Source organism: Pelophylax lessonae, assembly GCF_965119305.1.
Source record: "Pelophylax lessonae genome assembly, chromosome: 2".
Taxonomy (NCBI): domain Eukaryota; kingdom Metazoa; phylum Chordata; class Amphibia; order Anura; family Ranidae; genus Pelophylax; species Pelophylax lessonae.
The window spans coordinates 386,971,454-386,997,383 of record NC_138769.1 but is presented as its reverse complement, the minus strand read 5'-3'; the positions used below and the strand labels follow the sequence as shown (position 1 = coordinate 386,997,383).

At 44.8% G+C, this 25,930-nt stretch overlaps 1 protein-coding gene across 2 annotated transcripts in view; it reads right to left on the bottom strand.

Moving 5' to 3' along the window:
* The window catches only part of REPS2 (RALBP1 associated Eps domain containing 2), a 281,085-nt gene extending 255,904 nt beyond the window's left edge, over positions 1-25,181 (bottom strand). The window contains exon 1 of one of the 2 annotated variants that reach the window (XM_082248503.1): positions 24,768-25,181. In XM_082248503.1, coding sequence (XP_082104629.1) covers positions 24,768-24,938 — 171 coding nt within the window. In that variant the 5' untranslated portion in view covers positions 24,939-25,181. The remainder of the gene's footprint in view (positions 1-24,767) is intronic. The other variant, XM_082248502.1, reaches the window with a different exon arrangement.
* Between the last annotated feature and the right edge of the window lie 749 nt (positions 25,182-25,930).

Here is a 25,930-nt window from a genome sequence, read left to right as displayed (position 1 = left end):
TGGGTGTTCACACCTCTTCGTTTCCATTCCTGTGTGAACTGACAGTTCGCACTGCAATATGCACTGCAATATGCAAGCTAATCTGGGGGTGTCGTTAACTTTCTATTAACACCCTCAGCAGTTCACATATGGCAGTGTGAACTGCCTGCTAGTCGGGTGTGATGCAGGAACCCGCAGTGGGTTTGCAGGGTTTCCGCATCGCACCAATGTGAACCGGCACTAACTGTCCTGTCTGCCTAAAACACTGTGCAAACTGTTGCCACTATATAAATCCTGTATGAAAATAATAAACCATGAAGCATAGCACTGTCTTGCATGAAGACGCTGCCATTTGATCCAGTGCAAATGCAGACATAAGTCTCAAACAGATATACAGAACCTGGCAGAGACCTTGCAGCATGTCTGTGTCAAGACTTCGCTGTATACACAGAGATGCTGCTGGTCTCCGACATGTGAAGCATGAGCACATGTACAATTTTTCACAGAGTGCTCCTGGAATGTCACATCACAGGAGACACTTTACAAGATTTTGTGCATGCGCAAAAGACCTGCAGCCTGTCTGCGCATACGCGGGGCCCCGTGGTGTCATCCTGGCCTAGGCCAGGTTTAAGGAAGCAAACAAAAATCTATTTTAAACTTGTTACGGTTTAAATACATCTTTTTTGGCAGATGTGTAAGAGGGAGGGGGGGGGATGGGGGTAGGCAAGAGAGAAGACTAAAAAAAAAAATTGAACACTTGTGAAGCAATTGATATATCTTGCTAAAATCTGAATAGTTATACTACATTTAGACTAGGTTTACACTAATGTGGTGCAGAAAACACAGTGATCTGTGCGCATATCCGGCACTGCATTCGAATTGCACTGCCCTTCCGATCTGCAGCAGCTATCAGTGCAATCTTAACGATTCCCCCAACCGCAGGTCACAAATGCAGTGCGATTTCCAGCACCGTATTTCATGGTACAAAATGACCATGCGATCTGGTTGCAATGCGGTTCCAAAATTGCTGCAGGCATGACTGCGGTGTGCTTTGAACCCTTGCAAAATTAATGGACTCACATCGGACTGCACTAAATCGCGTGTGAATTGACCAGCAAGGCAGCATGGTTCCTGTGAGATTTACATGCGGTTCATAGTATTGAACCTTGAATAATTGGTTACAGAGTAAAAGTGTTTAAAACAACGAAATACAATCAATGGAAAAAAAAGCTCAACACGTTCGTTGAAAACCCAGTATAGGTTTTCCATATATAAATGAATGATAGGGTTAAATGAAACCAGTACCACAAAAAAAAAAGTTTAATAATAGGATGCTAAGTTTACCCGTTCAGCTGCTTTCTGTAATCTGTCCTGCACAGAATTCACTAGGTGTGCACAACACAGAAACGCTGTATTATCTGTCGGATAAAATATTCCTTATATGAATATATGTCAAATCCAGCAGACCAGTGACAATGCTATCTAAGCTGATAACACACAGTCCAATAAAGTGTTACTAAACCCACAACAGTAAATATGCAGTAAAGCATGCTGGTTATGCTCACTGTAGAACCTAAGGGGTTATTCCTCTGCACTGTGTAAACAGGCTGTTTGATCCTGTCTTCTCTGATCTTCCCCTTCTTCCACAGTCCCCAATCCATCTGCTAATAGAACAGAGCCTTGGGGACACTCTGCACATGCTCAGTTTGGGGTGTATTGCGAGAGTTTTTTTTTTTTATTTATTTATTTATTTGGGGGGGGGGGGGTGCATGTGATCAGCACTGTCTAGACAGAGGGTCAGGGGTCATGCAGCCTCATAGGACAGTCAGAAGAGAATGAAAACTCCTCCTAAAAATGTTAGCAAGTGCTCAGCCGGACACCGATAGAAGTCACAAGTCACATAGGGCTCTTTCACACGGGCTGCGACATTGCGGCGGACAGATCAGACCCCTGACTGACATTTTTGACACTTTTGGGGGGACCAGTGACATTACTACAGTAATCAGTGCTAAAAATATGCACTGTTAGGGTCCTTTCATACGAACGATCTGATCAGATCCGCCTGTCAGTTTTTTAGGCGGATCTGATCGGATGTCCCATTCAGCCCTATGGAGCAGCGGATGTCTGCGGAGACATGTCCGCTGACACCCGCTGCCATCCGCATCCGATCCTGTCCGTGAAATTCGGATGGATGGAAACCCTATTTTCCATCCGTCCTGGGGATCGGATCGGATGGGGTCGGATGAGAGCGGACAGGCGGTCCGCTCTCATCCGATTCCCCATAGAGAGCAGCGGGGCTCCGACACCTCCCTCTCTGCACACAGTGCGGAGACGGAGCTATCATCCGCCGGCTCAGCGGGGATCGGCGGATCGATCCCCGCTGAGCAGAGCACGGTCCGCAACGGAATGCGGACCGTGTGAAAGAGCCCATATACTGCTGCTGAGAAAAAATATTTAGCAGTTTATATTTACTAAAATAATTGCCTTTCCATGTTCTGTGTACTGAAGGGTCCTGAGTTTAGTAAACACTTTAACCAGTTGCCGACCACATGCTGCCTTTTTACTGCGGCAGTGTGGCTCTCCCAGGCAAACCGACATAGGTCTACGTCGGTCGCGCGCACCGCCAGCTGCACGATCCTGCTTGTCAGCGGGGAAGCCGTTGCACGCGGCAGGCGGCTCCGATTGCCGCCTGACACCCGCGATCGCTCCCTTCTGAGAGAGAGAAGAACGGTCAGCTGTTGTAAAACACAGCTGACCGTTCTTCTCCCTGTAATGGTCACAGAACCCCTGTGATCCTTCTATATAGGATCACAGGTCTCTATGGTCATTCCACAAGCCACGCCCCCCTTATCGTTAGAAACACGCCCCTAGGTAAACATTTAACCCCTTGATCACCCACACTGTTAACCCCTTCCCTGCCAGTGTCATTATTACAGTAAGGGTCCTTTCAAACTGTCTGCATCCGCCGGCAGACTCCGTTCTGCTCAGCGTAGATCGATCCGCCAATCCCCGCTGAGCAGAACGGATGGCAGCTCCATCTCTGCTCTGTGTGCGGAGATGAGCTGTCAGATCCTGCTGTCCTCTATGGGCAAATCAGATGAGAACGGGCCGCCTGTCCGTTCTCATCTGATCCGATCCACTGGACGGATGGAAAATAGGGTTGCCATCCGTCCGGATTTCACAGACAGGATCGGATTGGATAGCAGCGGGTGTCAGCAGAGATGTCTCCGCTGAAATCTGCTACCCCATAGGGATGCATGGAGGATCCGATCAGGTCCGCCTGAAAAACTGACAGGCGGATCTGATCAGATCATTCGTATGAAAGGACCCTAACAGTGCATATTTTTAGCACTGATTACTGTAGTAATGTCACTGGTCACCCCAAAAGTGTCAAAAATGTCAGTCAGGGGTCCGATCTGTCCGCCGCAATGTCGCAGTCCCGCAAAAAAAAAAAAAATCTCAGATCGTTGCCATTACTAGTAAAAAAAAAAAAAAAAACACAATAAAAATGACATAAATCTTTCCCGTAGTTAGCAATAACTTTTGCGCAAACCAATCAAAATACGCTTATTGCGATTTTACCAAAAATATGTAGCAAAAAGTGGCCTAAAAAAAATTAGATTTTTACATTTTTTTGGGGGGGAATGTTATATAGCAGAATGTGAAAAACATTGTTTTTTTGTTTTTTTTTGTTTTTTTACAGAATTGTTGCTCTTTTTTTGTTTATAGGGCAAAAAATAAAAAATCGCACAGGTGATCAAATACCACCAAAAGAAAGCTCTATTTGTGGGGGAAAAGGGACATCAATTTTATAGGTACAGAGTCGCACGACTGCGCAATTGTCCGTTAAAGTAACAGTCCCAAATCGCAAAATATGGCCTGGTCATTAAGGAGCAAATCCTTCCAGTCCAGAAGTGGTTAAGCTAGCCACAGGCAGTTCAAATCTCGGCCTGTTCCGCAGGGACCGGCCAAGATTCGAACTATGTATGGGCAGGCTGAATGTACCCAAGTTGATTGATGGATGGATCAACTTGGGTAAAACCAGCCTGTCGGATTCTACATGCGATTATTGCTAGCAGGTATTATAGCTGCTAGCAGTAAGTACTGTGCTCTCAGATCTTTCAATGAGGGGCCCCTTAGACAAGAGTAAACATTTGATGTGGGATCAAAGGCAGTTCTACCTTACCTAAAATGAAAATTTCCACTTTTGGAAGATTCAACTTCCCACAATAGGCCATACCCATACATCCTTGGGCTTAAGTGGTTTTAACAGGATCATCCTGGAGTCATTTTTTTCGCCAGCACTTTACAGCTGCCCAACCATCTTTACAAGGGGGTCTGCCCGTTTCACCAGCAAGTTCGGGACTGATGTGGGTGGTTAAGCCAGCTTGCAGCAGTAAAGTAGGAGGACCATCCTGTCTCCGATCAGGTCTATGGTGTATGAAAACTGGAAATGACAAGGATTTCCAGAAAAAGATGTGCATATATGGAAGGAGCGCCAGACCAGATGACGAGGATTTCGTCTCTTGCAGTTTTGGTTCTTTGTTTGCTGGCCATTAGCGGCTAGTAAGGGTGAATTCACACTATAAGTGTTGACAAGAGGTTTTATTGCATTGTAAAATGTCTATTACTGTAGAGACACATAGGAAAAAAAATCAGTTTCCTATGTATCTCTTATGGCTGCGCTGCAGCGTGCTTCCGATAAAATGCAGACATGTTGCATTTTATTTAATTGCACAACGCCAATGTACAGCAACACAGCGCATCACACTTTTGTACATTGCCATGAATTGACTTCCTCTTTAAAACGTTGCCTATGAATAAATGAACATACCATAGTTTGTCACCATTCCACGGGTGTGTGTAGTTTTAGAATGCAATGTGTTTGGTATCTATTTACTTGGCGTTACATCATCTCTTATATATTTTACCAAAAATGTATTATTATATTGTGTTTGCGTGTACTAAAATTCCTTAACGTGTATGTTTTCCAGAAATTTGCATCTGATAAACCGCAGTGCAAATATCGTGTAGCATATAAAAATTGGCCCCACCACCATTTTATTCACCATTATCTTTCAGAAAAATGTTTGGGGATTCTAAGTAATTTCCCAGTTTTTAAAAAAAAATGCTTATTTTTAAATGTACGTGAGAAGCGCCAGAATTGGCTTGGACAGCAAGTGGTTAAACTGTTGTAAACAGCAGTATTTTCTAGGATAGATGCATCATGTTGCACATAAACTAGAGCCTTGTTAAAATATGTTCCCATCCCAATACAGATTACAAAATTGTGCACTAGCAGCAGCAAATATTGCTTCTCTTTGAATATTCTATTAAGAATAGCAGTAACTAAGGTATGCCATCTGGACTCTGGCCAGGTTTGGCAGAGTTTACCCCCAAGAAGCTTTAGGCAAGAAAAAAATTAGAAAATTGATTTCCTACAAGCACCATGAAAAGGATTAAATTCTGAAATTAGGCCACCAAAGGATTTAAATTCCAGCTGTACTCAACAAGCGGCAGGCACACAGATCAACAGGAGAAAGAAAAAGAAAAAACTTTCAAATGTTTAAATTAACCTGTAGGTCTTTGAGAAATTTGCTCAGGGTTTTAAGTAGAGTTATTGATATGAAATGGAATCAGGACTTTTCACAGACTACTGACCCAGCTTAACTTTCCGGGGTAGTCTGGGCGATTAAACCACACAAAGTGGTCTGCAAACCCTGCAAGGAAAAAAACAAAAAACAAGAAAAAAAAAACAAAAAGCTTCTACACAAAAATACACTTTATTATTTAATTCTCTGCTTGAAGACCTCTGCCCAACATGTCCATACCGCAATGCCCTGACAATAGATATAAATGACTGAGTTTTGAAGAGAACATGGGGGGGGTTGTTACTGGGGGTGTTCAGAAAAAACAAACCAAAATATCCGTGCTAAAGACTAAACATTCCTAAATTTAGAGCCGGTTCACTCTAAGGCGACACGACTCCTTACTACTTCGGGGGCGACTTGTGCATTACATTGCACCACGACTTCGGAGCGACTTGCAGGGACTTCACATAATGGAAGTCTATGCAAGTCGCTCCGAGGTCGCCCCGAAATAGTACAAGACCCTTTTTCTAAGTCGGAGCGACTTGTGTCGCTCCTATAAGAACGGGTCCTGTAGCGGTCAAGTCTGACAAGTCGCGCTAGTGTGAACCGACTCTTAAACACGAAAGCAGCCAGCCATCAATTTGTTGATAGCAAATAAAGTAAAATAGAAGTCCAAATGCAGCACTAGAAATGGGGCACATGAATGCCAATAGTCCATACAGAAGGATGACATCCCATGTGAAGTAGTAACACACAACACCACAGCGTCCAACAGAGGCTGCCTACCAGACCTCCATAAATATGGAGCCCGTAGAGAAAAGGGGCAGCTGTATACAAAATGAGGCACAGCGGCTGTGCCGATCCCTGTACCACTCTACAAGACCAGCGGGAGGAGAGTGTTCAGGGACCAGCCTTTCCATCCACGAGTGCTTAGGCACTATCTTCCAAACACCAGTGGCATCTGCAAGGAGGAGTGGAGTCGTTTGGTGATCCCTAATTTTGTATACGGCTGCCCCTTTTTTCTACGTGCTCCATATTTATGGAGGTCTGGTAGGCAGCCTCTGTTGGACACTGTGGTGTTGTGTGTTACTACTTCACACGGATGCTGGTGATGGGATATCTTCCTTTATGGACTGGGGGTGTTCAGGCACAAGGATTGCTCTATATTTTAAATTTCCCACTCCTAATTTTGGCTCCATTCGTTATCTGGTGATCACTGATGAACTTTTCTCCAGTAACGATTGACAGCTCCTAATAAAAAGATAGCTATTAGCTACAAATAGATATTCAGCTGCTGGTGGTAAACACACACATATACTGGTTTAAATATATGGGCGCAGAATTACAATAATATGTTTTTATAAAACATGGACAATTTGTAGCAATAGGATTGCTAAACTGTAGCCTTCCTCAATAGCACATGCTCATCTTTCCTTCATTACCAGTGAGAAAATTAAAACCCTATAAGCTCTGAAGTGCACTTGTCAGAGCACAATTCCCACACCATGTGAGAGATATGAGTCAATCACTAAGCACCTGAACTGTGACATGAGGAAATTATACACATGCTTCTCTACACCCAGAAGTACGGCATAGTTTCCTCACTTTAACCACTTCTGGACCAAAGGTTTTACCCCCTTAATGACCACCAGATCATTTTGGTGATACGGCACTGCATAACTTTAACTGACAATTGCACGGTCATGTGATGCTGTACCCAAATAAAACCATGTCCTTTTTTTCCCACAAATAGAGCTTTCTTTTGGTGGTATTTAATCACCTCTGCGTTTTTTATTTTTTGCGTTATAAACAAAAAAAAACGCCAATCCAAAAAAAAAATAAAATTAAAAAAAACATTTTTTTTACTTTGAGCTATAAAACACAGCCAATAAATTTAAATAAAATAAAAAAAAATCTATTTTTTTTTTTCATAATTTTAGGCCAATATGTATTCTGCTATATATTTTGGGTAAAAAAAAAAAGTCCCAATAGGTGTATATTGATTGGTTTGCGCAAACGTTATCGTGGCTTCAAACTAGGGGATAGATTTATGTAATTTTTTTTTTTTACTAGTAATGGTGGCGATCAGCGATTTTTTAGCAGGACTGCAACATTCCTGCGGACAGATCAGACACATAACGACACTTGAGGGGACCAGTGACATTACTACAGTTAGCAGTGCTAAAACAAATGCACAGTTACTCTACTGACACTGGCAGGGAAGGGGTTAACTCCAGGGTCGATTAAAGAGTTAAGTGTGTCCCTAAGAAAGCTTTCCAACTGTGTGGGGGTGGACTCACTAGATGAACAGAGATCTGTGTTCCTGAATAGCAGGAACACAGGATCCCAGTGTCCATATGTGACAGAACAGCGGTCTGCCTTGTTTACATAGGCAGACCTCCGTTCTGTCTCTATGGGGAGCGATCGCGAGTGGCCGATTGGCTCCCCCTCTGGCAAATCAGCGCACGCACCCCCACTGGCTATTTTACGAAATGACGTATAGGTATGTCGTTTCGCACATTAGAGCCGACCTGCCACAGTATATGTGCAGCGGCTGGATCAGCAAGTAGTTATAAACCCTTACATATACCTACTGAAGTAACAAGACCCAGGTGATACACAGAGATTAAACAAATCTTCCTACTTAAGCTGTACCTGTTAATCTGCATCCCTCCCTACGCTACAGCATTTCAAAGTGCACAGTATTTCTAAGCTTCAGCGAATGGCGGGGGGGGGGGGGGGGACTGATGTCACATTCTGCCCAATTTAGAGAGGAGAGCCATGTGTAAACCGGAAATCTGAGTGGGGGAAAGGACACACACCCCTCTACACATTCTCATAGGGAAACATGCACAACAAAGGCTATCACCTTCTGTGAACTGGAAGAGGGCGGGGCCACCTCCAAAGATTCTGTGGTGTCCGCATGACCGGTCAGAAGTCATGCAGGTAGCAGTGGAAAGAGAGGAGACAGAGATCACATCCAATGCTTAGGATTGAGGCTTAGGCCTCATGTACTTTGGACATCAAAACGCCAGTAGAAAGCCGTAGCTGTAAAAGGAGTTTTTCAGCTTTTTTGCAGTAGCGTTTTTTTGCAAAACTTTACTCCCACAAATGCATATGGCTCAAAAATGCTGATAAACGCCAAAAAGCATTTTTCAGTGGTTTTTGGCGTTTTTTATTCATAGAGCGTTTTTTACAGCTAAAAAGCTCATCTCAAAACCCACTAGTTCTGGGGTTTTTTTTCCAGCCAGAAAACGCCCTTGGCAATAACTGCTGATAACAGCCTATGTGTGCATGGATGCATAGGATAACATGCTGAGGAGTTTATTGGCTGCAGAAAAAAAAAAAAACGCTTGACACTCAAAACAGCAGCTGTAAAAATGTCCAGCGTGCATGAGGCCTAATACTCACTATAGAGGGATATGCTCTGTTCATTTTTCATTGCAGAGTTCACAACCACTTTAGGCAGCTGAACAGAAGGGTGGGGGTAGAAAAGGAAAGGTGTGTATGTGCTGCTGGAGGAAAAATCCTCCCTTGCAGTGGGGCTGCCCCCACATTGCAAGGGTTAAATGCTCATTTAGGTTTAGGGAAACAAGAAAAGCAGCTTTACTTAACTGATGCTGTTCTTTTCACAAGTTCCCTCCAGGCTGAAAGACTGGTTTCTACAGCCTATTCTCCCCTATAACCCAGCTGTCACAGGTCCTCTGACATCAAGACCAATACAGTGTTAGTAGTAGAGATGCACAATTCTGGGAAAAATGAGAATCACAATTTCTGTGCTTGGAATGAAGATCGCAATTCTATCACTATTTTCAAAATCTTTTTTTATTTTAAAGAGATATATTTTATTATCCATTTGAAATAAAGCTGTGACTAGGATTACTCCCCTCTTCTGTCATGGATTACCACTGGGTACTGCTGGCTGGTGGGTACTGCTGGCTGGTGGGTAATACTGGCTAGCACTGCTGTGGGTACTGCTGGCAATGTGTGAGGAGGGGCACAGAGCCGATGCTTACTGTTGGTTTCCACGGTCTCCTGTCACAGGCGGAGGGCATTTGATATCACTCGGCCTGTGATAGAACGGAGCCAGAACTACACAGGAAGCATTGGCTCAGTTCTGACAGCTGAGCTCTGACACAGACAGCCGGAATATCACCCGTGTGTCAGACAGCTTCAGAAGACTTGGGATGTCTGGCTATGTGTCATACCCAGACACAGAACACTGAGAACCGTGAAAATTGAAAAGTTGAATCGAGATTGCGATTATCATATGATTAATCGTGCAGCTCTAGTCAGTAGCCCTGCAATGCATGTGAGGATGCTCCACCACTGGAGCGTAGAAGAGCATCAGAAAAGTAAAACTGATTTTCCTGTACCCTACACCTAAACGAACATTTCATTCTTGCAAGACAGGGCAGTCCCATGCAAGGGAGGATTCCTGCTTTCCCTGGAACTGGGATTTAAACCCTAGAACAAAATGTCAATATATTGCAGCTCCTCAGTCCTTTGATGTGATGGCTGCATTGGTTTTCTTGTTTTTCAGGATTTTACCCTATGTTCTCTACTACAGCTCCTGTGCTTTCTGGAAGTTCACAAAATGTTGGACAGGATCAACAGGTATGTTTTTTTGTACACATTTTATTTTTGTATAACAGGTTTTTATATAGTCTTGACAATTTATGCAGCACTTTAAATATTATCACACGCATACATACACACAGACTAGGGCCAATTTAGAAAGGAGCCAATTAACCTACCAGCATGTCTTTGAAATGTGGGAGGAAACCCATGCAGCAACATGCAAACATCATGCAGTTAGTGTCCTGACCAGTATATGAACCAGGGACTCATTGCTGCAAGGCAGAAGTGCTAACCAGAAAGCCAAAAAGTGTTGCCCACTTAGCAAACAGATATAACAAAATGCTTATTTAACTTCTTGCCGCCCGCGCTATAGCCGAAAGACGGCTACAGCGCGGGCTCTAATTTCTGGGAGGCCGTCGAGCGCGCATCGGGGAAAATCTGTGTCGGCCGTGTTCCTTGGACACAGCCAATCACAGATCGTGGTAAATGGCCAATCACAGCGGCCATTTACCACGTGATCGGGCCGTGCAATGAGAGATGATCTCATATGTAAACATATGAGATCATCTCTCATTGCCAGCTCTCCTTCCTCACACAAGAGACTGCAGTGTGAGGAAGGAGCAGAGCCGATCAGCGGTTAGGGGACACAGAAAAATGTAATCAGGGCACTAATCACCAGTGCCCTGATTACAAAAGAGGTAAATAAAATACAATAAGTGCCCACCATCAGTGCCCCCCATCAGTGCCCACAATCAGTGCCCATAGTGCTGCCAGTCAGTGCCCATCAGTGCCTGCTCATCTAGGCACTGATGGGCACTGACTAGCAGCACTATGGGCACAGAGTGGGGGCACTGATGGTGCTGCCCATCAGTGCTCATCAGTGCCACCCGTCAGTGCCACCCGTCAGTGCCGCCTCTCAGTGCCCAGCAGTGCCACCTCTCAGTGCCCAGCAGTGCCACCTCTCAGTGCCACCTATCAGTGCGGCATATTAGTACCTCCTCATCAGTGCCACCTCATCAGTGCCCATAAGTGCCACCTCATCAGTGCAGCTTATCAGTGCCACCTCATCAGCGCACATCAGTGAAGGAGAAAAATGTATTTATTTTCAAAATTTACTCGCAGAAAATAAGAAAAACTTTTTTTTTTTCAAAATTTTCAGTCTTTTTTCTTTTTGTAAGAAATAAAAAAACCCAGAGGTGATTAAATACCACCAAAAGAAAGCTCTATTTGTGTGAAAAAAAATGATAAAAATTTCATATGGGTACAGTGTAGCATGACTGAGTAATTGTCATTCAAAGCGTGACAGCGCTGAAAGCTGAAAATTGGCCTGGGCAGGAAGGGGGTGAAAGTGCCCGGTAGGCAAGTGGTTAACAGTCCATAAGGAAACAAATAAGAGCAGCCAATCAGCTTCTAACTTCAGCTTGTTCAATCAAGCTTTGACATAAAAAAAAAAACCTGGAAGCGGATTGTTTTTTTAATGCAGAGCTACACCAGATTTTGCACTCTCCAGTTTCAGTAAATCAACCCATTGTATATAAACAGTATTTGCTTATCACAGAGTTCAGCTTTAAAGTTTTTCTTTTTTTTTTTTTTCCATTTTTGGATAGAGTACAGGATGCGTTATAACCAATACCAGCTTTTTTGCCATCCGTGTCCTATAAACAGAACTAAAAGTGAGGGGAAATCCCTTCACATTGAGGAAAATCCCTACTGGTCCCCTCTATTCCTGTTCTGGTGACCAAAGAAAAAAAAATTGGGATTTTCTTCCACTTTCTTTGATAATGATTACCAGGACAAATAGAGAGAGTGAATCTTCCTATTGGGAAGTCAGACAGCAATAAAAACCTGACCTGTGTTTTAATCCCTCTCTACGGCAATGCAAGTAAAGGACCCATTTTGTGACTGTGATAAAGAAAGTTTTTTGGGGGGAAAAAATTACATTTTATTGCACATATAAATAAAAGGCTTTGAACGATGAAATGCCTATATCATGTGAAAAAATATAAATCCCTTACCTAAGCAATATAATTTTTAAAAGAAAATCAGGTGAAATGTATCTATAGTACTAAGATCGTTTTGTCAATGTTTCAGGATACGCTTCCCTTATTCCCTTCTGCTACTAAGGGATAACCTATAAAAACAATAAATGCCTAAGTGCTAATGGTATTTTATGAGGCCTTTAGTGCTGTTTCATTCTGTACTTTGGGAACACTAATGCAATCAATATTTTATTAAAATGAGAATTCTTTAAGTGGGATAAATAATTATCAATAAACAGCCAAAAAGACCTTGTACAAGGTATGACTGTCAGATCACCAGCACCATTAATGATATGGAAAGAATTCCCATGGATGGTATAGGTAAGGTACCTGCATATGTTAGCATGTGCAATCATTGTAGGGCTGTGTTGTCATGCTGGCTAGGAATCCAATCATTACAAAAACCAACAGATCTCTAGGGGCCCACTCATATGGATCCGACACAGAGCTTGAGGCAACATGAGCAAATCTGAGTTTTCTAAGGCTGGATACACACTATACAATTTTCTTTAGATTTTTTCCTTCAGACTTACCAAAAACATATAATATGAGGTCAGACCTAAACACTTTTCATTTGTATGCAATCAGGTAGGCTATTGTACAACATAGTTGAAGGTAAATCTAATGGAAATCTACCAACAAAAGTTGTATAGTGTGTATCCAGCTTAAGGCTCCATTTCATTCACACCATGCAAGTGCGACAGAGCACTTGCACATTTTTGCGCATTTCCATACATAATGTTTAAGACAACCTATTAACTTCAATGGGCTGCCCTATGTGCGATAAACATGGCGATTTTAAAAATTGCAGCACACCAAACTGCATGATACTTTGCAACCATGCATTTTGTCACATGTGCGTAAGCAAGATGTGCAAGGGCGCCATTAAGAATAAACTGCACCGTCACACATCTGCTAAAGGGCTACACATTTTTATACTTTGCAATTTTGTACACATTCCAGCAACACACAGGTTCGAACGAAGCCTTTGTCACTAATCTGCGTTAGTGGGGATCGAAAGTTTGGGCACCCCAGGTAAAAATTGGAAGACTTTTTGTAAGGAAGAATGGGCAAACAAGAATTGAAAGACTCTTGGCTGGCTACAAAAAGCGTTTACAAGCTGTGATACTTGCCAAAGGGAGCAGTACAAGATATTAACTCTGCAGGGTGCCCAAACTTTTGCAGACGCCATTTTTTTTGTGTAAATGATGGAAATAAAAGTAGTGAAAATGAAATCACTCTGTTCCTGTAGGTTCTTACAATATCAACTTCAGATTTCCGAGAAGGCATCAGCTGAAGCATACAGGAAGAAGAAGGACTTGATGGTGCATCATCAGTGGGCCGGCAACATGAGCTCGGAGAGACAGTTGGCTCCCGGTGACATCAAAAAGGAATATGCTGTGCAGTAGGAAAGTTGTGGAGCACGCCAGATTGATGCTGGATTCCCTGGGCTTGTGATTATATTTATTATGGGAAAACCATCAAAAGTTCAGATGGGATGAAGTAGGGGGGTAAAGTTCCTCTTTAAAGGCTGCAAACTAAAAATGTACATGCTCCAAAGAAAACCACCTTTACAGTTAGCATTTCATTCTTCGAGAAAAAGTTTCCATACTGCTCCTTCAAATGTTCTGGTTGCTAAGGTTGTAAATAAACATCAGTATGAACCATAAGAAAATTTGACAAATGTTTTCCAATTAAAATCTACTAGTGTATGGCCAACATTTTAATTCTGCCTACCTATAGGGCTTGTATCATTTAATAGAAACAAAATCGATTAACCACTTCAGCCCTGGAAGGTTTTACACCCTTAATGACCAGGCCATTTTTTGCGATTAACGGAAAACTGCGCTGTCGTGCGATGCTGTACCCAAACACAATTGATGTGCTTTTTTCCTCACAAATAGAGCTTTCTTTTGGTGGTATTTGATCACCTCTGTGGTTTTTAGATTTTGCGCTATAAACAAAAGAGCGACAATTTAAAAAAAATTAAAAACGCCATATTTTTTACTTTCTGCTATAATACATTCCCAATAATTTTTTTTTAAAAATTTAATTTTTTTTTTCAGTTTAGACCAATTTGTTTTCTGCTACATATTTTTGGTAAAAAAAAAATCCCACCCAAAAACCGTATTTTAATTGGTTTGAGCAAAAGTTAATGCGTTTTAAAAAAAACGGGATAGATTTTTGGACTTAATTATTTATTTTTTACTAGTAATGGCGGCGATCTGCGATTTTTAGCGGGACTGCGACATTGCAGCGGACAGATCGGACCCCTTACTGACATTTTTGACACTTTTTGGCGACCAGTGACACTAATATAGTAATCAGTGCTAAACAATATGCACTGTTACTGTATGAATGACACTATGTGTTGGTGGGAATGAGGAAAAATACAACACATTCAGGGTCTTGCTATCTAATCTCGGTTCACTCTTCATACACGTGGTCTCGGGCCTATTTTCATTTACACATTATTATGGTCGCTACTTATACCATTATTTTAATATCTCCTAATAGAGCCACATTTGATCACCCAGCCTGAGAACCTATATGGCAATTCACGCTATGTCTATGGACTTTGCGCCTCTGGCCTTGCGCGGATATTTTCTTGCTCCCTCAGTTCCCTTCCAGACGCATTTATGGGTGCCATAACAGCCTCACTGACAGCTAATATCCTAACAGTAAGTCCATGTCTTTATATATTTTCTATTACACCCCCTCATTGGATGCTTTGTCATATACTTTATATGTCCCCATAGAGTCCAATTGTGCCTGCTCCTGATGAAGTGAAACGTTTTTCACGACACGCGTCGAGCTGAAGAGGCCATGTATACTGAATATCATCTTAGCATGCATCCAATTATGTTGTACAAATTTTATGTTTGTTGGTCTACAGCTGTCATTTTTCATTATGATTCTACCATACTAATTAGCTGTATACTGTATATGTCCCCCTTGAACTTATTGTACCTAGGCTAACTGCCATTTTACATGTCAATAAACACTTGATGTTTGATCATATGCCTTTCTATGCTTACCCGCAAATGTATATGTATTACCATTAGAACATCATGTGTCAACTGGCCACACCGCATACAAAGTCCCACCTTTTTATTTTTGAACACTATGTGTTCCTTGTGTTCATTTTATGCGTATGAATGACACCGGCAGGGATTAATACTGGGGGTGATAAAAGGGGTTAAATGTATGCCTAATATGCTTACTGACTGTAGGGGGTTCTGTGACAGACAGGGAAAAATCCCAGTTTCAGCTTAGCTGAAACTGCTGATCTTTCCCTGCCTGTCTGACAGAAGATCCGCCTGCTTTGTTTACATAAGCAGGCAGTCTTCTCTCGGTTTCTCGGACGATCGCGGGAGGTCGACGCCGCTCCTCCCGCGGCCCGCCTCCCGCTGTGTCCAAACACAGCGGAAGCGCGGCTCCAGCGGCGTGGGCGCCCAGCCGAAACCACATGCACTTCAGTCATGTAGTACTACGTGACTAGACGCAGTGGAGCCGCCCTGCCGCAGTAATATTACAGCGGGCGGTCGGCAAGTGGTTAAGGCACGCCCCTAAATTACACATTTGTTGTTTAACTACAGCAGGATAACTAAAGCTGTATGAAGATAGAACAAGAACTCTGGAAAGACTGCAAGCAAACCAGCACTCAACATTTAACTTATTTGTAGTCAGATTCCCACTTTCTTTCTGTAAACATGCTCCTTCTACTCTTCTTTCTCACATCGGTGTCTTCCATCCTCAAAATATCCTCACACTATCCCTCCTCTCCACCCCACAGCACACACATAGCACCCTCACTCCTAGCCTCTCCCTACCACTGTACCTATCACCTCCTTCAGTTGCTGAGCTCACATGCTAACCTAAACAGCAGGGCAATTAGACATGTGCACTCATACACATCCCACTCCCATCTTACCTTTCTCACCCTCCTTCTTCTTCTAGCCTCAGGGGATATTTCCCCAAATCCTGGCCCACCTTTTTCTAACTGCAAACCACATAACCTGCACCCCTCCTCCTCTGGCAACAGCCGCAATCCACTCAGTTTAATTTCTGTCCCCCTGCTTCCTAAAACCAGCCCCCCAATCTCATGTGCCCTTTGGAATGCTCGCTCCATTTGTAACAAGCTCACATCTGTGCACAACCTTTTTATCTCTCATAGCTTTAACATACTCGCCATAAGTGAAACCTGGCTCCAAAATTTAGACATGGAGCCTATGGTGGGCTCCACTGGACTCACTCCCCCAGACCCACCGGACAGAAAGGAGGTGGAGTTGGATTCCTTTTATCCCTGCAATGCACCTACAAAGTTCTTCCAAACCCTCCCTGTCAATCTCTTCTTTCGAGATGCACTGTATTTGTCTGTTTTCTCCAATTTATCGGCCCCCTGGACCCGCATCACGCTTTTTCGATGACTTTGCTGCCTGGCTACCATACTTTCGCTCCTCTGAAACATCCACTATCATTCTTGGTGACTTCAACATCCCTGTCAATGTTAACAGCACAACTACAACTCAACTCCTCAACCTAACTTCCTCTTTTGACCTAACCCAATGGACACACACTTCCACCCACTCCAATGGTAATACCCTCTACCTTATATTCTCCCATCTCTGCTCTGCTGACAACCTCACCAATACCCCCTTTCCTCTCTCTGATCACAACCTCATCAGTTTCACTGTATCCTTGCCTCAAATCACCCAACCCTCCAAGCAGCAAACAATTACTTGTAGGAACCTTCGTCACTTTAACCCTTCTCTTCTCTATTCTGCTACTGACCACCTACATGACAATCTCTCCCCTGTCCTGTCCTGACCTGGCCACCTCTGTTTACAACAGCTCACTCTCATCATCACTTGATGCACTTGCTCCTCTAACTACATGCAGAATCAAGCCCCGACCATTGCAACCCTGGCAAACTGACAACAGTAGAAATCTCAAGAGACACTGCCGTGCTTTTGAACAACGATGGCATAAAACCAAATGCTTGCAGGACTTCACACTATATAAATCTTCCCTCCAAACATACAATTCATCCATGCTGCCAAACAAGCCTACTTTGTCTCTCTTATTACTACCCTGTCATCCAGTCCCCGCTGGCTCTTCTCAACTTTTAACTCTCTACTTCGCCCCCTCCCCCTCTACTCACTAATTCACTCACTGCCCAAGAGATTGCCAATCACTTCAAAAGACAAGGTTGATGCAATACGTGAAGACACCTCCACTGCGTGCACATCTTCCCCACTCAACATACCTTGCCTAACAGCATAGTCAACACTCTCCTCCTTTGAACTGGCTACTACTGAAGAGGTTAAAAAACTGTTTTCAGATGCCCCCCTAACCACCTGTTCCCTGGATCCCGTTCCCTCACAACTACTACAGACACCCTCTTACTCTATCCTATGCTCCCTTACTCACATCTTCAATCTCTCCCTCTCTAGTGGCACCTTCCCCTCCCCTCTAAAACATGCACAGATCACTCCCATACTTAAAAAGCCCTCACTGGACCCCACCAACCTGAACAACTTAAGACCCTTTTCACTGCTCCCATTCACGTCTAAACTTCTGGAACGCTTAGTCTACAAACGTCTCAGCTCCTACCTCAGTGAAAATAACCTTCTTGATCCCTTACAGTCTGGCTTTCATTCGCAAGACTCTACAGAAACTGCCTTACTAAAACTCACAAACGATCTACTAACTGCTAAAACCAATGGCCACTACTCCATACTTCTATTACTTGACCTTTCTGCAGGCTTTGATACTGTTGACCACCTGCTCCTTCTTAATAAACTCTGTTCCCTTGGCCTCCAAGATTCTGCTCTATCTTGGTTTTCCTCCTACCTATCACAGCGCTCCTTCATTGTTACCCACAACTCTACCTCCTCCTCCCCATTGCCCCTTTCTGTGGGGGTTCCCCAAGGCTCTGTTCTTGGGCCCCTCCTCTTCTCTATCTACACCGCCTCCCTTGGTCACATGATAACCGCCCATGGCTTCCAATACCATCTATATGCCGATGACACTGAAATCTATCTGTCTACTCCTCACCTCACTCCTTCAGTCTCCTCTCGCATTACTAACTTACTTACTGACATATCAACATGGATGTCGCACCACTTCCTCAAACTAAATCTCTCTAAAACTGAGCTGGTAATCCCCCCCCCCCCCGCCCGTGCCCCCCTCCATGACTTTTCTATCATTAGTTATGCAACCATCAATCCCTCCCCTCATGCCAGGGTACTAGGTGTAATCCTGTACTCTGACCTGTCCTTTCAGCCCCAAATCCAATCATTGTCAAAAGCTTGCAGACTTCACCTCCGCAACATCTCTAAAATTCACCCCTTTTTAACAACTGAAACCGCCAAGCTACTCATTCACTCCCTTGTTATTTCTCGCCTCGACTAATACAACTCCCTTCTCATAGGCCTACCACTTCATAGGCTATCCCCTCTTCAGTCTATCATGAACGCTGCTGCCAGGCTCATCCACCTTACCAACCGCTCAGCGTCTGCCTCCCTTCTCTGCCAATCCCTACACTGGCTCCCGATTGCCCAGCGAATTAAATTCAAAATACTAACCATAACATACAAAGCCATTCACAACTCTGCCCCGAGCTACATCACCAATCTTGTCTCCAAATATCACCCAAACCGTCCTCTCCGTTCCTCTCAAGACCTCCTACTCTCAAGCTCCCTTGTCTCCTCCTCTCATGCTCGTCTCCAGGATTTCTCCAGGGCCTCTCCCATCCTCTATCTCAACCTGTACGGCTATCTCCTATTCTAGCTGCTTTCAGGCGATCCCTGAAAACTTCTCTCTTCAGGGAAGCCTATCACACCTCCAACTAATCTTCCATCAGCTCATTCCCTACTCTTACAACCTCTTGTAACACCTGCCCCATCCAATTAGATTGTAAGCTCTTCTGAGCTGAGCCCTCTTAATCCTCTTGTATTTTATTGTATTGTATATGTACTGTCTCCCTCTAACATTGTAAAGCGCTGCGTAAACTGCTGGTGCTATAGAAAATCCTTAATAATAATAATAATAATAAATAATAATATCTAAGAGCCCATTCACACTGCCGCGACTTGTCAGGCGACTTGTCAGCCTGACAAGTCGTGGTATGTCGCGGTCCATTGAGTAGTACAGGACCCGTTCTAATAGGACTTAGAAAAAGGGTCCTGTACTACTTGGGGGCAACCTCGGAGTGACTTGCATAGACTTCCATTATGTGAAGTCCCTGCAAGTCGCGGCGAAGTCGCGGTGCACGCAACTTCACAGGTCGCCCCCCGAAGTCGTGCCGCTTCAGTGTGAACCGGCACTAAGGCCCCTTTCACACGGGTTTTCCGATCAGGTCCGCCTGTCAGTTTTTTCAGGCGGACCTGGTCGGATGCTCCATGCACCCCTATAGAGCAGTGGATGTCAGTGGTGACATCTCCACTAACACCCGCTGCTATCCGATCCGATCTGGTCCGTGAAATCCAGACAGATGGTAAACCTATTTTCCATCTGTCTGGATGATCGGATGGAAACGGACAGGCAGTCTGTTTTCATCTGATCTCCCATAGAGGAGAGTGTGGCTCTGGCAGGTCTGTCTCTGCACACAGAGTGGGGACGGACCTGTCTCTGCCTGCTCAGCGGGGATCGACAAATCGATCCCCGGCTGAGCAAAACAGAGTCTGCTGGGCGGAAAGCCCGTGTTAAAGGGGCCTCCTTAGCCCCCATTTACACTTAGGCCTTGTTCACACCTGAGCGTATTTCAGCTGGTGAAGTTCCAAAACATCCAACAAGACAAATCCCATTCATTTCAATGGCCCCTGTTCACATATGAGCGTTTTGTCGCCTGAAGCTCAAAAATGTGCAGGAGCTTTTTTTTTTGGCAGATTACAAGCATTTTTGGTCAGATGTCAATGCCTGCCTCCAAACACTTGCAAAAAAAAAAAAACGCCCAAAAAAAAACACCTAAAAAACGCAACGCTCAGGTGTGAATGGAGCCCTAGCGTGAGAAAGGCAGACTAACTTAAAGACTTTTTTTTTTTGTGTGCACATTTTTCCCGGGACTTATACTACAAGAGCAGAATTATGCAATTTTGGCCCCCACAGACTTTTAAATAGAAGTGCCTGAAAAATGCAGGTAAAAACAAATTTTTCAAATGTTTTTCAGTATATGGGGCCAAAAACACATTGTTCCCCATGGGTGCTTTTTCAAACTTCATGCAACAAGTGACACCAGACTGTAACAAAACACTCAGGTGTGAACTGGGGACAACATAATGCAATCGCTAACATACGACTGTATCTTCTAACTATTGAACAAAATCCATGTCCATGTTGTCCTATTGAATGCGTGGGTTTTTCAGCTATAGATTGGAGGGTATCAAACAGAAAAGCAATCGTTTACTTATTGAAGCGTGCATGGCCACCATAAAAAGATAAAAGATTTTGTGTACATTCAATTCCACAAACTCCAGCCTTCCACCCTATATCTACCCTATACACTGTCCCTTGTTGTGACATGGAAGTTACTCCCAATCACCTTGGTGCAGTTAAAGCAGAATGTCACCCAAAAGTGGATGCTTCGCTTCTCAGCCACCTCAAGCTCTCCCCCCACTCTCTTGCCCCTTTCACACTAAGCCCTCGTTCACATTGAATGCAGCTTTAAAATCGTGCAATTTACGATTGCACGACTTCAAAGCTGCATATCAGTGTGACTTGGAAGACATCTGTGCAGCTTCATGCACAGATGTCTATGCAAGTCGCACCCGAAATCGCCAAAAGTAGTGCAGGAACTACTTTTTCGAAATGATGCAGCACCGCAAAGTCAGCATCGTACCCATTTGAACAGTGCTATTGCCACCAATAGGGTGCGATTTGACCTGTGAAATCACATGACAAGTCGCTGTGGTGTGAGCAGGGGCTGATGGATCGATTGAGTCCGCCAGTTTTTCAGGGGGACCCGATCAGACCATTCATTGCTCTTTATGGAGCGGTGGGTGTCAGCAGACACCCGCTGGCATTCGATTCGGTCTGCTAAAAACAGATGAATGGGGATCCGTTTCCATCTGACCCCCCCCCCCCCCCCACAGAGGACAGTGGGCTGTGTGTGTCCACTATGTATAACTAAGATCAGTGGAGAGATTCTCCGCTGAGCAGGCGGATCCGCTTGACCGATTCCTCCCCGTCTGAAAGGGGCCTTTAACTTTTGGGCACTTTTTTCTTAGGGGAGCAGGTAGCTACACGAGCTTCAAGAGTATTGGGCGCCTGCCTTTACACGCACATGAACTTTAATGGCATCCCAGTCTTATTCCATAAGGTTCAATAATGATTTGGTCCACCCTTTGCAGCTATAACAGATTCAATTCTTCTGGGAAGACTGCCCACAAGGATTAGGAGTGTATCTATGGGAATGTTTGACCATTCTTCCAGAAGCACATTTGTGAGGTCAGGCACTGATGTGGATGAGAAGTCCTGGCTCGCAGTCTCTGCTCTAATTCATCCCAATGGTGTTCTTTAGAGTTTAGCGTACAGGCCAGTGTTTTTCCAGAGGTTGGGCCCCTTGGTTCCAGTGAAGGGAACTCCTAAGGAGTCAGCATACCAAGACATTTTGGACAATTTCATGCTCCCAACTTTGTGGGAACAGTTTGGGGATGGCCCCTTCCTGTTCCAATATGGCTGCAGACCAGTGCACAAATCAAGCTCCATAAAGACATGGATGAGCGAGTTTGGGGTGGAGGAACTTGACTGGCCTGCATAGACTCCTGACCTCAACCCGATAGAACACCTTTGGAATGAATTGGAGTGGAGACTGCGAGCCAGGTCTTCTCGTCCACATCAGTTTGTGACCTCACAAATGCGCTGCTGGAAGAATGGTCAAACATTCCCATAGACACACTCCTAAACCTTGTGGACAGCCTTCCCAGAAGAATTGAAGCTGTTATAGCTGCACAGTGTGGGCCAATTCAATATTGAACACTATGAATTTTTATTAACCACGTGCCGACCACCGCACGACTATATACGGCGGCAGTCAGCCCCTCCTGGGCAAATCGACGTACCGGTACGTCGTTCGCCCACGAGCGTCTTGGGGGCGAGCGGGCACCGCCGGAGGCGCGCTTCCGCCCCTGCTCGTTCCCTGACATCCCCAAGCGAGTGAACGGCAGCTCCAATGTATAGCACTGATTACTGTAGTAATGCCATTGATACCCCCAAAAGTGTCAAAAATGTCAGTTAGGAGTCTGATCTGTCCACCGCAATGTCGCAGTCCCGCAAAAAAAAAAAAAATTGCAGATCGCCGCCATTACTCGTTAAAAAAAAAAACAATAAAAATTACATAAATCTTTCCCTTAGTTAGTAAACGCAATAACTTTTGCGCAAACCAATCCAAAAACGCTTTTTCCGATTTTTTTTACCAAAATATGTAGCAGAAAACAAATTGGCCTAAAATGTTAAAAAAAATTGGTTTTTACATTTTTTTGGGGGGGAATTTCATATAAAAAAAAATGTGAAAAATATTGTTATTTTTTCAAAATTGTCGCTCTTTTTTTGTTTATAGCGCAAAAAGTAAAAATCGCACAGGTGATCAAATACCACCAAAAGAAAGCTCTGTTTGTGGGAAAAAAAGGACGTAAATTTAATTTGGGTACAGCGTCGCACGACCGCGTAATTGTCCGTTAAAATCACGCAGTGCCGAATCGCAAAATAGGCCCTGGTCTTTGAGCAGCTAAATCCTCCGGGGCTTAAGTGGTTAACCACTTGCCGACCGGTCACGTTGACTGTACTACGGCAAAGTGGCTTGATTCCATCCAGCGACGTCGCTGGACTCCACCCCTTCTGGGCGGCGCTCCCGCTGTAGTCACAGCGGCAGTCGGGCCAGGGGAGGAGCGGCGGCGATCGCCGCCGCTCTTCCTCGATCGTCGGGGAATCGAGTTGGGAGATCCGCCCGCTTGTGTAAACAGAGCGGGCGGATCTCCTAAGTGACAGACAGTGACAGATTGCAGGGTTCAGCATAGCTGAACATGCGATCTGTCCCTGTATCACTCAGTCACCTCCCCCCACACACGTTAGTAAGCGCCAGGCATACATTAACCCCTCCCTCTCCAATAAAAATTAACCCCTTCCCTGCCAGTGTCATTTTTACAGTAACAGTGCATATTTATAGCACTGATTACTGTAGTAAAGTCACTGGTAACCCCAAAAGTGTCAAAAATGTCAGTCAAGGGTCCGATCTGTCCGCCGCAATGTCGCAGTCCCACAAAAAAAAAAAAAATTGCAGATCGCCGCCATTACTCGTTAAAAAAAAAAAAACACCAAAAATTACAGAAATCTTTCCCTTAGTTAGTAAACGCAATAACTTTTGCACAAACCAATCAAAATACGCTTATTGTGATTTTTTTTTACCAAACATATGTAGCAGAAAACAAATTGGCCAAAAATTTAAAAAAAAGTTTGATTTTTACATTTTTTTGGGGGAATTTCATATAAAAAAAATGTGAAAAATATTGTTATTTTTTCAAAATTGATGCTCTTTTTTTGTTTATAGCGCAAAAAGTAAAAATCGCAGAGGTGATCAAATACCACCATAAGAAAGCTCTGTTTGTAGGGAAAAAAAGGACGTAAATTTAGTTTGGGTACGGCGTCGCACAACCGCGCAATTGTCAGTTAAAGTCGCACAGTGCCGAATCGCAAAAAGTGGCCTGGACGTAAGACAGCAAAATCCTCCGGTGGTAAAGTGGTTAAACACACACTCACCTGTTCCAGGATCCAGCCGCCTGAAGCTTCGCTCCTCTCCCTCGGGTCTCGTGGTGCCACAAGCTGTCACAGCCGGGTGCGCACTGCACATGCGTGAGTCGCGCTGCGTCTCTTGATTGGCCAGCAATCTTCTGGGACCTCTGACGTGTCCCAAAAGATTGCAGAGAGGGAGGAAGAGAGGAGAACTGGCACTCTGAGTGGAAGTGGGTACCTGTCAAAACTAGGTACCCCCCCCCCCCCAAAAAAAAGACATGCCAAATGTGGCACGTCAGGGGGGTCAGGACTACTTAACGCAGAAGTTCCACTTTGGGGTGGAACTCCGCTTTAAGTGCAATTGTTTGTATTGGTTTGACTGACTTTATTAGATGGGTCAGCAGAATCCCCCCTCCTGTGGCCAGGTGGATTTTCCTCGCGGAGTAAGCAGAATCCCCCCTCCTGTGGCCAGGTGGATTTTCCTCGCGGAGTAAGCAGAATCCCCCCTCCTGTGGCCAGGTGGATTTTCCTCGCGGAGTAAGCAGAATCCCCCCTCCTGTGGCCAGGTGGATTTTCCTCGCGGAGTAAGCAGAATCCCCCCTCCTGTGGCCAGGTGGATTTTCCTCGCGGAGTAAGCAGAATCCCCCCTCCTGTGGCCAGGTGGATTTTCCTCAGTCAGCAGTAGAAAGATATGAAGCAGCTGAGCTGACTGGTAAATGAAGTGCATTAAGAGGCCCAACCTGTCCTGTGAGATGGGAGGCTTGCACTGTGCACACAGGGAGAGAGAGGTAAACAGCCTGACTGGATAGAAATTAAGACAAGCCCCGCCCCTCACCTCAGCACCCACCTGGTGTAAAGTTTCTGCAGGTAGCTGGGATGCCCGGAACAGCTCGCCCACTTTAGTGCTGCCCGCTGCCAGCCGGGGAGAGCCCTCCACTTGGCACAAGGAGAAGAGCTCGGAGTACGTCTTCTGTTCATGGTCACTGAGGGACAGGTACACTCCTGTACACACCTCCATGGAGCTCCGGGTGTCCCTCTCTCCCTCCCTGAGCTTTCCTCACAGAAGGTGAGTGAGCTCTGAGAAGAGGAGGACGAGGAAGAGGAGGAGGGGGGTGTTACTGCAGCTGGGGAAACATCCTCTCTGTCTGCAGTGCTCGCAGCACACCGCTCAATACACTTCTACTGCTGTTACTGGGGAAGCGCGCTGCTGCCCCCTGCTGCCAACACACTAAACTGCATTGAGAAGGAGCCTTGCTGTGTGCTTATAGGGCACGTCTTCTATTTTTATTTTCTTGTTTTTCTTAGTACATGGCAAAACAACTTCTGAAAACTAGAAGGCCCCTTTTAGGGCACGTCTTCTATCTTTATTTTATTGCTTTTCTTAGTACATGGCAAAACAACTTCTGAAAACTAGACGGCCCCTTTCACAGCGGGTCCGCCTGTCTGTTTTTTTAGGCACACCGATCGGGCAACCCTTTCTCCTCTATGGGGAGGCGGCATGGTCGCTGTCACCTGTCTGTAGGGTTGTCGCCTCATCCTAGTGCCATCTTAAGAGCATTAAAGGGCCCCGGCAATGCAGTGCACTGGGGCCCTGCCTACACAATCACCCACGAGAAAAAAAAAGCTAATTATCAATAGGGCGATATTTATTGGTAAAGCAGTGCCAGGCTAATGACAGCTTCCAGTTTCGGGGGGCTGGGTCCGGTGAACACACATACACAGACTGGAGTCAGACTCGACTGTCCTGTGTGTGCCTGTTCCCGTGGAGGTGGATAGGCATTCCTGCAGTTGTGGGCTCCCCCTCCACAACCCAAGTGGCCTGACAGCAGCGCAGGGCCGACAGGTGCTTCCACCTGCTATGTTCGGCAGTGGGATGCACATGGGAATCAGGACTAATGCTTGGCTGGGCAGGTGGGGCCCCCGAACAACTTCCCAGCGTGCCTAATCAGTAAGATGGCCCTGCCTCATCCCTTTAAACCAGGACACATAATAATTACACAGGTTCTGAGG